Source organism: Anopheles marshallii, chromosome 2, assembly GCF_943734725.1.
Source record: "Anopheles marshallii chromosome 2, idAnoMarsDA_429_01, whole genome shotgun sequence".
Taxonomy (NCBI): domain Eukaryota; kingdom Metazoa; phylum Arthropoda; class Insecta; order Diptera; family Culicidae; genus Anopheles; species Anopheles marshallii.
In genome coordinates this window covers 48,398,261-48,410,410 of record NC_071326.1, presented here as the reverse complement: position 1 = coordinate 48,410,410, position 12,150 = coordinate 48,398,261, and the positions used below count along the sequence as shown (strand labels likewise).

Below are 12,150 nucleotides of genomic sequence, written 5' to 3'. Positions count from 1 at the left end.
GCTACGGGTCAATGAAGTGAGGATGGATGAAGTGAGCCGATGAGGAGGAGGAAGAAGAATGGATGTTAATAGTACGTTTTAACATTATCATATTTTTACCTGAGCAACAATTAAGCAGTAATCGTATAAATAAATATTCCGTTTAGTATCGAATGGTTACAAAATTTTGGTTGCTACTGCTTGTGGTTACACTTTTCAATGTAATAAAAATCATACACAATGGCATTTTGGAATAGTACCGCATAATCGAAGACACATGGTGTCGTTATTGTATCATAATGAAATAACTTTGTAATTTTGTATTTTTGTAGGATGTAAGGGAAGAGAAAAGCAAATACACTTTAATGAATGGTGCCCGATAATTTGATTAGAAGTAAGTCTGCAAAGCCAACGTCAACAAGTGCATTAACAACATTGTATGGCAAAAAGTACTCGTGTAATGAAAACAGCAAAATAGGAATGGAAAAAGTAATCTAAAATAGAAAAAAACAGTTAACAACACAAGCAACACGTTTATCATAATTGGCGTGATACGGATTGAATGGTATCGAATAGATATTATGAAACCATGCACTGAAACCGTCTACAGCAGTTAACAAAAAAAAGCATCCAATTGCTAGCGGAAGACGGCTTTAGCTTGTATGCACCAGGCACGAAGCTTATTCCGGACGGAGCTTAAATCGACGCAATCGGCGCAACGGTTCGATGGGCGAGAAAATAGGCTTGTGGTACAGATGCCCTATTCATTCGCATCGGTTTCCGAATTCCACTACCACAAGGAACCGCTTCCGGGAGGTAAAGTAGGGCCGCTGGCAGTTTGTTGTTTGACTCTGTGAATAATTGTTTTCACGATTGGCACCTTCACCGGAATGGGCTGTGGTAGGTAGACGGGAACGTGCTTCTCGATCGGGTACGGTACCGGTTTCTCTATGGGCACGGGAATCTTCTTTTCCACCGGATATGGAACAATCTTTTCGATTGGTACGGTGATCTCCTTAATGTCAGGAACGGCGATAGGTTGGGCTACCGGTATGTGAACGGGGTAAGGGCGCGGAACTGGCACTAGTACAGGGTGAGGAATTTTCACCCGGACTTCCTGTGGGATAGGCACGTGGATCTTCTTAACGTAAGGTACCGGTACAGGGGTTTCGATTTCTACATGTTGACTGATCGGAATAGCTCGCCCTTTGGTGTGAATGATCTGTGGTCCTGGTCCCCCATAACCGGGCAGTGTTCCGGCAGCTGCTCCGATAGCTGAGCCGCTGTGAAAATCTGCATCTTCGTCCTCCTCCTCACTGCCATCGTCATCGCTGTATTCGTGTGACGTTGGCAAACGGTTAGGAGTTCCGTGCAGTATCTTGTACGCCTGTATAAGCTGTGGATGGTAGGAGGTATGGGCCGAAGATACCTGATGGTGATAATGATGTGACTGCTGTTGCTGCTGCTCCTGGTGTTTTGGCCGGTGGTGATGTTGGCTATAATGATGATAGCTAAATTGCCCATCATGACCAGAAGAAGTTCCCGTGCTGCTGCTGGTAGCATGATGAGTCTGATGTTTTTTACCCTTATTATGATAACCTCGGAAAGCATTGTAAGCGTTCGATTCTTCGCTGGCATTCGTGTCCACCTCATCCTCTTCCTCCTCACTGTCAGCATCTGAATAATTGGGTCGATTTCGTGTTTTGCCACCATGTTTGGTAACAGTCTTATAGGTGGTCATGTAGTGATGCTGATGGTTAGCACTGGCCGTGGCGGAATCATCAGCATAGTCGGCACTATCATGTTCCTGTTCCTGGTCCTCATACTGATCGGCTGATTCTTGATACTGTGGTCGATATCGATAATGGTTGGACGCGGTTTGAGGGTTGACGAACTCTGTATTACTTTCACCACTTTCGATACCATTGGACAATTCGTTTATCTCTTCCGGATCTTCGTGAGCATCAAGGTGGATGTTTGATCCGGGCGATTGATACGACAACACATACTTTCCAAGAATCTTGGCTGGTACTGGGTTGGCCTGCGTGCTACAGTGCACTAGTAGGTGTACCAGCAAGGTGGCAAACACAGCCATAGATGCCATCTACGGAAATAATGGAAAACATCCCCACATCAGCTATAGACTGTATCACGTACCACACTAGAACTCACTTGTTTGGTCTTGTATCTAATGCACAGTTTCGATGCCGAATTAATATTTTTCACTTGCTCACTTGCGCACCTTACTTGCACTGGTCGTGCATACTACTGAAAAATGAAATACGACACAATTGGTAAAACTTTTGCCACCTCTACACAGTGTTCCTCAGCGTATGGCACGAGGATTGAAAAAAAGGTTTAAATTGTTTTGTTTCAAATACTGCGGGTGCTGCGCGCTGTAGCAAACGTATCTGTTCGCTGTGCCTTTTACCGACCGAATGCACCGATTACCGTGCAGAAGTGCAATATTTATAAGAAAATTGGCTCTTGATTGAAGAAAGGGCTTGGTCAGTATTTGCAGAGAATGGCATTCACTAACTAACACGACCCATCCGAAGGGTTTCGTGCATACTATGCGGTGGGACCTGTAGGATCGGATTCGTGGCGGTAACTCAAGCGGAACTTCGTGCGATATCCAATGGCCGCTTCCGCCGTACCTTTCTCAGTGCCGAAGCAGAAGACGAACTAGTAGGAGAAGGATTGTATGACGGAAGAAAGGGACCGAAATTCAGACGGCAGTTGATAGGTGATTAAAAATTCCCATAACCGTTTCGATCGTCGACTGTGGATGTTCGGTGTGTGGTGAAGCAATCGAAACTACGCCGAACCATTTAATGGCAAGCAGAGCTAGCATGCGATAGTTGTTTGTTAAGGTAGCAGCGCTAATACGGTATACTTTATGTTTACGGTTGGTTGGTGTGTGTATGTCCAAAACACAATGGCAATGTCGGGTATAGTTGTCGAAAGGTGTTAATAATCGAAGTAACAACCGAACAGTGAAATCAAACATAGGTACACTTTTTTTTATTTCATTTTTAATTGATTATTGGAATGATTAATGCAACAATGAAACGAAACGCAAGTGTAATTATGAGCTTAATGGCTTATTAATCCATTTGATAAGTACAGCTTTCAATGTTGTATAAGGGCGACGTTGCATCAGCATGGGATTAACATACGAGGAAATACGACGTCCGCTTACGAAAAGAACTCACCATTTCTCGGTAGGTATGAAAGTATGTTAAGCTTTAAATAAGTCATAAGTCCAAATGTATTAGCAGGCTTAGAAAAAAGAAATGGAAACTACCAATTCTTTGTTAACGACGATAATAAACATGCTGGTTGCATTAATTAAAGCGGTCACTAACCGCAAATGTTCCATAGTTTCCAAAACACCACCTAGTGTCCGGATGATCTTTTCTTTGATGTACATGCAAAAGTTAAAATATACCATTTTATCGGATTTTTATCACAGTTTTGTCTTCATTTCTCCTTCATAACGATATCCGCTGTATGAAGCGAAAATCGTACATTGATATTCTGGTCTAATACAGCAAAGTGCATCTGTTGCAGTTACCAGTAACGAAGTGTAAAAACTGTAAAAAGAGAGAAAAAAGGATATCCACAACAGCAACGTTACATTTGCACTGTCTATTGACGCAGTGTCAAATAGAGTGCGTGCTTCGAAATAATCCAAACAAGACACGAAAATTAAAGTCCCGCACCAAACAACCACCGGTACAGCTTGGGTGGACAAACGTGTGTACATGCGGGATGGTATGTATCCGAATTCCGAAATATTTGTTCCTTATACAGTGGCCTCGATGAACAATAGCGCCGAAGGTTCTTTCTATTCCATGCGTTAACATGTTCAGGCAACAGGCAAAAAATTGTTATATGGTCGATAATTTGATTGCCTATCAGGAATATGAAGGATGATTTGAGCAATCAAAACAGGATGCATCAGGTACGAGCGAAACTGGTGAAACACAGAAAAGAAGACGGACTTGATGCAAGACTTTTGTTTGGTTTACTATCTGTATGTGATTTTTTGCCGATGGTTAATCATTGAAATCTGATAATTGGCGTTTCGCTACAATACAAAGGTTCCATTATTTTGCTGGTCTATTGGTCAGTGATTGGATTGGTTGGAAAATTCAACCATTGCTAATATAACATCCTGCAAGGATTTCGAGCACGGGCACACGGTAATTGTGCAAGACTGGATTGAATAGGTTACAGAATTTCAAGAGAACATTTTGAAAAAATTATTATCAGGTTACAATCATCATCCCTGAAATGAAATATAGATATCCATAGATCGACATTAATTTTATCATAATAATTGCTATTGCTTTGCAAAAGTAAAAAATAACATTTGGTTTCCCAGGCTTTTTACTGCATTGCTCACCAACCAATTGTGCATTGTGAGCTCAAACCGTACAGTTTTTAGTAAATTGAAAATTGTTCCTATGCTAGCTTTAGTACGTACGGCACGGTGGTATAGGTCTCCCTGTTTTGGAGATTTTCATTTTTCCACATTTAGCAGGACCATGTTTTAGTTTCTGTGAGGGTTAGCTCCAATCATTGGCAGAAGCGTTTGTCGTCCCGCGAGACAAAAACTGAAGGTTTGTTCCAGTTTACGTTAGTAAAGCAAAAAATAAACGACCATCAACCAAACTGAAGAGTTGATACAAAAAACGGAAAGAAAGGTGAGAACAGACGAGCGGTGTCATTTTAGCGTAGAGATTTGCATCATAGTACGCACATGCATCGCGTGCATCCGTACTGTGGCCGAGAAACTTGAGACGTTTTGCTTGTTGCTTCCATACGCGAAAACGGCTACAGCAGTTGGTTGTTCTTTGCACCACGGTGTGGTTTTGACCACTGTATTGGACGAGGAAGTAAACGCTGCAAAAAATGCATTCACTACCCCATTGCGCTTTCATACCGAGGGTTCGATCACGCGCGTATAATGTTTTCATGCAGCCGTACGATGCAATCAGTGCGGTTGCCGCAGACCAAACCAAAGACAAAAGTGACCCACGGGAGTTGTTAGACGGAGCACTTTATTGCGTAATTGAGAAGTAAAAAAGGAAACAGCTCTAGAAAATGATACCTGCAGTGATGTCAAGAAAATATTTCCTTTCTTTTCCGGGGGTCCGACAAATTTGGAAAGTTTCCTCCTCTGCGTTTCGTGGACGTGAGCCCGATTCCAACTATGCGTTTTGTTTGAAAGCATCGCAGCTAATACTACAAATTTTCTTGTTGGACTTGTTCTTTAATCAACTGGCAAGATAGCAAAAAAAAAAAAATCATGAACATCAAACACGGCATTGAAACATAGATCAGATACTTTGCCATTCGCATCCAATCGCGCGGACACGGTACATTGAGCTTAATTGATGAATGAATGAAACGAAAATGGACTCTGTGGTCACTGCACTCCATTGCGGCTAGTTTTGAGTGTCGTTTTTTCACTCCCAGTCTGAATGGTTCGGTGGTGTTTGGTTGTTGGTGAATTTTGCTTGTTTGATTCGAAAAAATGGATCGCTCTTCAGTTGGTACGAGACGGGTCCGTTCCGTTGCACGATAACCGTACCCGGATCAACGCGCGTTGTGTCCCATTTTAATGGCGTTGTTTACATATGTTAATCAAATGAGCATAAATCTGATTTGATTGCTTCCGAGTTCAGCAGTGAGCGGCATCAGATCGGTTGACGGTAATTATTCATGGCAGATTAGTTTCTGCCCCCGATGGGATATCAGTTAGCGACTTACGGAACACGGTTCGTACCGTCCGGTAGTGCTGTGCATCTGGCGTATCGAAGTGGTGCATCGAATTTCCCCTTGTTAGGTTTTGTGAATATAGTATCTTTTCTTCTTCCAAAATTTGTTGAGCTGTTTATTGTTTATTGTGTACAGGCAAGTGGAAAGCATGGGATCTTCTGAATTGTTAAGCAGAGAGTATATAGAAGAATTTTAAAATTATTATACAAAAGATCTAATGAAAATTTGATAAAGGAACCATTCTGTTTCTAACGGAAGGCGAGAGAAATATGAAACAGCAACGAGTTGCTCAAATATTCAAATATTTATGAAGCAATTATTGCTAAACTTATAACGACTTTATTTAGGCTCACTTGTTGGCATTTCATTAAAGTTTAAGGGGCGGTTTTTTGTTGTTAAATAATAAATAAATAATAAATGTTTTAAGTTTATACATACATTAAAACTATACATACATAATTTTTTTAATAATTGCAAGCATTTAATATGTTGAGTTTTGTACTAGAACATATTGGAATTAGAAAAGTCAAACGCACGTTGCATTTGCTCGCAACATTTGTTTTCCTTTGACGTTTTGCTCTGTTCCACCTAATTTATAGTTGCTGGCAGTAAAACTGTATTAGAAAAGGCAAGGTTGCCAACAACACTTGTATGCTACTTTCGTTTCCGGTCCCTACATATAGTATGGAGGCAAAATGCCGCGTAAGACCGCATGGAGCCAACCGCCGAGATTGGTTTGCCTTAATTTGTTCCTTCCACTGGTTGTGGTCCACCGTGGATGGATGAGTGGCTTCCTAGCCGACGATAAGAAGCGGTATCATGCATACTAACGCACACACCAACACACAAATGCACATATGTTTATAAGCGGAGCTTACTCTAAATCCAGAAACACGCATCACGGGCGGATGATTAAGTGTAACTTCAGAAGTCGTCTTATCTCTCCCAAAATGCCCTCATGAGGTATGGCCACGCACGTAGTTTTGGCATACGTTCTCTCTCCCTTCCGTCTTCCGAATTTTCGTTTTCTCTCTCCCTCGTTAACATGTTCGCTGTTAGTGCTGGGTCGCTAAGGCTAAGATCTAGTGTCGTTTTGCTGTTCGGGTTCTTACGCATTAGCTTTGGCGCTCAAACGAACCGTTTATCAGCGGCGTAAATCAAAATTTACTTAAAGTTACACGATAATGCCTGACGATGAAAACTTTCTTTTGTTTTTTGTTTCTCGTGGTACACGAACAGTAGACACGGATTGAAGTCGTGAAGGATTGGTTTATTTGCAAGGGCGGAATAAACTAGAGGTTTCGAGTGATGAAAATTCCCTCTTTCTAGCACTATATTTCCATTTTATGGCCATTCCGCGTACGGCTTTGGAAGATAATAATATCATTAAAGACTAAAATGAGTCGTTTGTTCTGTTTAAAATTGTCAATAAGTCTACCTAACATACTACTATAGGTCATATAATTGATATTCACTTCTTTATTTGAAAATGACGTAATAATTGGTGCTACAGTCATTTGCTACTGAACTAGTCATTATTTTGTATCTTTGTAGTATCTTAAATCTAAGATGATTCATTAAAATTCAGAATGTTGGAAGTAGTTTTGGGGCTAATTATTTATTAAAATTATTTCTAATCAAAATCAGTGTTCGTAAACGATCGTGGGCAAATAAAAGAGCTTTATATAAGATACGATCAATCAGGGAAATTGATAAAGTAAATTGGTAAAGTTTTTAATGAAATTGACCATTGAAATCAGTTACCATTTACGTACTGTAATGACACAAACACATATTTTTGTACCGTATTAGTGGTTAGCGTGACGTACTAGTGGTTATATACCAATAACAAGCAATAGTTAATAAAGTCCAATGTGCGAAATTCTCACGTAAATACTGGCTGTGATACGGAATTTTCGGTAACGTTGGTTTCACAAAAAATTGTCTATCTTGGGCGCCGTTTTGTTTGCTACTGTTTATTCGCTTGTCAGGAGAGTTCATTTACATAGTTCAATTTACGGACGGACGGACGGACGGACCGGCTGAAACTAGCTGATGTGGCAGGGGACTACGCGGCAGCCCTCGGGGAGGCTCTGCCGGACGACGACGCAGTCACCACGATGTCCCCCACAGCCCACTGGCGTATAGTGGAGCGTGCCATCAGCAAAGCAGCGGAACGACATGTCGGCTACGTGACACGCAGCCAGAGGAAGGAGTGGTTCGATGATGAGTGCAGGCGAGCACTATCCGCGAAGAATGCAGCACGCGCCCGAATGCTGCAACGGGAAACTCGTCAGAACGTGGAGAACTACAGACGGCTGAGGAGGCAGCAGACCCGACTGTTTCAGGAGAAGAAGCGTCTTCTGGGGGAGTCGGAAGAGCAGCAGATGGAGCGGCTTACTCAGTCGGGGGAAACTCGTAAGTTCTACAGGATGCTGAACGCGGCGCGGAGTGGTGATGTCCGCAACACCACAATGTGCCGCGATGCAGAGGGGAGTATTCTGGCGGACGAACGAGAGGTGATCGACAGGTGGAAGTGCCACTTCGACGGACACCTTAACGGAGCACAGGCAGGAGACCCCGATTTGGGGGCAGAATGCAGAATCGAGCAGTACATCAGTCTGGTGACTTCGACGACGTGACGAGGTGCCCACGCCATCTTTGGAAGAGGTAATTAGTGCCATCAAGCAGCTGAAGAGCAACAAATCAGCAGGCAGCGATGGCCTAGCTGCCGAGCTTTTCAAGATGGGGCCGGAGAGGCTTGCCGTCAGTATGCACCAGCTGATCGTGAAAGTCTGGGAACAGGAAGAACTACCGGAGGAATGGAAGCTGGGCATCATCCACCCAGTCTACAAAAAAGGGGGACAGGCTGGACTGTGGGAACTACCGTGCCATTACAGTCCTGAACGCTGCCTACAAGATCCTGTCCCGAATTCTCTTCTGCAGACTTGCCCCACTTGCCTCAGATTTCGTCGGGAGCTATCAAGCCGGTTTTGTTGGAGGAAAATCGACGACCGACCAAATCTTTACTCTCAGGCAGATCCTCCAAAAATGCCGAGAGCACCAAATCCCCACGCACCACCTGTTCATCGACTTTAAGGCGGCCTACGACACCATAGATCGGATGCAGCTATGGAACACCATGCAGCGGTACGGCTTTCCGGGAAAGCTGGTGCGGCTGTTGAGGGCCACCATGGACAGGGTGCAGTGCAAGGTGAGAGTATCGAGCATGCTGTCGGATGCGTTCGAGTCTCACCGGGGATTGAGGCAAGGTGACGGACTCTCCTGTCTGCTGTTCAACATCGCTCTGGAAGGTGTCATGAGAAGCGCGGGCTTCGATATGCGGGGCACGATTTTCACCCGTTCCATCCAATTCCTTGGCTTCGCGGATGACATCGACATCATCGGAAGGACATCTGCGGCGGTGTGCGAGGCGTACACCAGACTGAAGCGCGAAGCCTCAAGGATTGGATTGCTGATCAATGCGACGAAGACAAAGAACCTGCTTGCCGGAGGCTCTGACCGTAATAGGGCCATGCTGGGAAGCAGCGTATCGGTCGACGGCGATGATCTCGAGGTAGTAGAGGAGTTCTGCTACCTCGGTACGATCATAACTTCGGACAACAACGTAAGCAGCGAAATCCGAAGGCGCATTGTTCAGGGGAATCGTGCCTACTACGGGCTCCACAAACTCCTACGATCCAGAAACCTTCTCCTGCGCACGAAATGCACAATATACCGTACATTGATACGGCCGGCTGTCCTCTATGGTCATGAGTCTTGGACCATGCTCACAGAGGATGCCAATGCACTCGGTGTTTTCGAACGCCGTGTGCTAAGGACGATCTTTGGCGGTATCTTGGAGCACGACGGGTGGAGGAGGAGAATGAACCACGAGCTTGCTGAGCTGTTTGGGGGACCTGACATCCTCACGGTGGCGAAGGCCGGAAGGATACGCTGGTTGGGGCACGTCATGAGGATGCCGGACTCGTGCCCCACCAAAAAGGTCCTCGTCGGCGACCCGTTCGGCACGAGACGCAGAGGAGCGCAGCGAGCCCGTTGGCTGGATCAGCTGGAGCAGAACCTGTCGGAGATCGGGTGCAGCAGAGGATGGAGAGCGGCAGCCCTGGATCGAGTCTCCTGAAAACATATTGGTGACCAGGCCATGTCAGCACGACGTGCTCAACAATAAGAGCGGGCCAAAGAAGAAGAAGTTCAATTTACATTGCTCGGTATCGATTGTACAAAATTTCTAGTTCAGTTCTTTGTTGAAATATTTCATGAAACGTTTTCCTGACTAAAAGTGCAATCAATTTCATGCAACTATTGTTGCCTTGGTGGCAGTAGCATGATATTATCAGCCAGTGGAGCTTCTAGCAGCTCGTTGAAGTGATCGTTTAATAATTCATCAAAATGCTGAGCCCATCGGGAGAGGACCTCCTGTTGGTAACTGACCATATCTCTATCCTTATTTCGACAACAGGTCACATTAAGTTTGAAGTTGTTTCGGTGACCTGGTATCTCCTGATAAAACTTTCTTCCGGGTCCGTAGCGCACTGTGATTTTTTAAAGTTCCCGCACCTGTTGTTCATCCCAGGCCACTAGGCAAATAAAATAGTGATCGGAATCGATGTTGGCACCTCGATATATTCGATATGCTCCCCTTGTGATATACTTCGGGGCCCCTCTAGCATACGGAGATGGTTAAAGCGACGCTTTTCGAGCCCATTTCTGGCATAATTCATACAGTTCTTGCTACTAAACAGCTTTTTCGGGTCCCTCCACATGGCGAGGCCCTAGACGACCGCCTATTCCGCTCACTGTAAGATTCGAAACTGATCACTAGTTCCTTCAAAGGTACTTGAAGGCTTGAGCGTTGGGCCAGTCATCCTGCCTCAAGTATCACGTGCCTACGGAAAGCCAAAGGAACCAGCTTAGTAAGAAATAAAAATGAGAAAACGCCAAATGCATTTAAACACAACATGCGCATAATTTTAATAATGTGAAACCGCCAAAAGTACAAAGCATAACAGCAGACCACGAGTCGATTGGTGGACGTTTTCCATTCATTTCGCAACTACTAAACTGAAATTCTTCTGGGGTGGCTGGTTGGCTCGGTGGTGTATTGGTATCGATCTCCACACGAAGGGACTGATCCAAAATCCCATCCGTACTCTCCATCAAAGATCATTAGGTATGGTTTTGCTTTCCTCAGGTTGGCCAAAGAAAGGCAGTGCGGTTTATTGTTTGTGAGGCGCTGGGATGCACTTGTAGAAAAACAAAACCATTGTATGCATCAATGATTTTGTTCTTTGAGCCTGCGTCTTTGAACCAGTGTTTCAAAAGTGTTTCTTTATAATCAAGGGATTTGATACTGAGGATCGGACAAGCGGACGAAGCGAGCGAGTTGTTCAATACGAAGTTTTAGCGGCATTACTCTGGTCATCACTTCTATGGACATGTTATGTGTGGATTTTATGCTCCCTGGTAGGAGTCTAAGACATCAATGTTAGGTTGCCTGTTATCCGTGTTATAGGATTATCCAGAAATCGTCGAGTTAGGAGTTTGGCTTCAAAACAAACAACAATCATAAGCGATCACTATCAGAGGTCATTAGCCTTATATGAATCGATGTATAGTATATATGGTGAGAAGTAAGCCGTTTTCCATAACATGTAGTGCATGATTGTTTTCTAATCTCGAATGTATTGAATTGCGAAAGCAAACACGAAATTATTAAAACAATCATATACTTCACGCTTAGACAAAAGATGGACACGAGAATGGTTCTACTTTGATTAAGGCATCTCGTGAATTTGCGGAATACATAGCAGAAAACATTTGCACTTCACTTTAATGTTTGATGGCACATTGGTCGCACAAAAACAGTAGAAAGTCGTAAAGCAGTGTTGTTTAAGTCTATACGCATAGTTGAAACACCATATGTCGCTTTACACAAGCGTAATAGACTATTTTCTCCTCACAATCCGGAACAAAACATGTTGCAATTTCGTTCTCTTTGCTTGACGGCGAATTTGGAGAGGAAATAATCTATCGTGGGCTTATTATACGTAAAATTGCTCCTGAAGCCTCGTAACAAGAAGAAATAAGAGAACGTTATACGCATTTACAGCATAAGTACATTTTTACACTATTTAACAACTGCAGCAATCTAAGATGAAGTTTGCATACTCGCAAGGTTGCCGTTTTCCATAAAATGTAATGCTTGATTGTTTTATAATCTCGAATGTATTGAATTGGGGAAGCAAACACGAAATTATAAAGACAATCTGTACTCTACGTTTATGGCAACGAAAGGATGAACCAGGCAATGATTTTACTTTGATTAAGGCATCTCGTGAATTTGCGAAATACACAACA

General features: G+C 43.6%; 1 protein-coding gene across 1 annotated transcript; it reads right to left on the bottom strand.

The window, feature by feature from the left end:
• Nucleotides 1–769: 769 nt before the first annotated feature.
• On the bottom strand, nucleotides 770–2,083 carry LOC128707933 (uncharacterized). Its single transcript, XM_053802891.1, has one exon. The coding sequence runs from the start codon at nucleotides 2,081–2,083 to the stop codon at nucleotides 770–772; it is 1,314 nt and encodes a 437-aa protein (XP_053658866.1).
• Between the last annotated feature and the right edge of the window lie 10,067 nt (nucleotides 2,084–12,150).

What these genes read in the sequence shown, in the direction of transcription:
- LOC128707933 (XM_053802891.1), bottom strand. Translation starts at nt 2,083, where the DNA reads ATGGCATCTATGGCTGTGTTTGCCACCTTGCTGGTACACCTACTAGTG.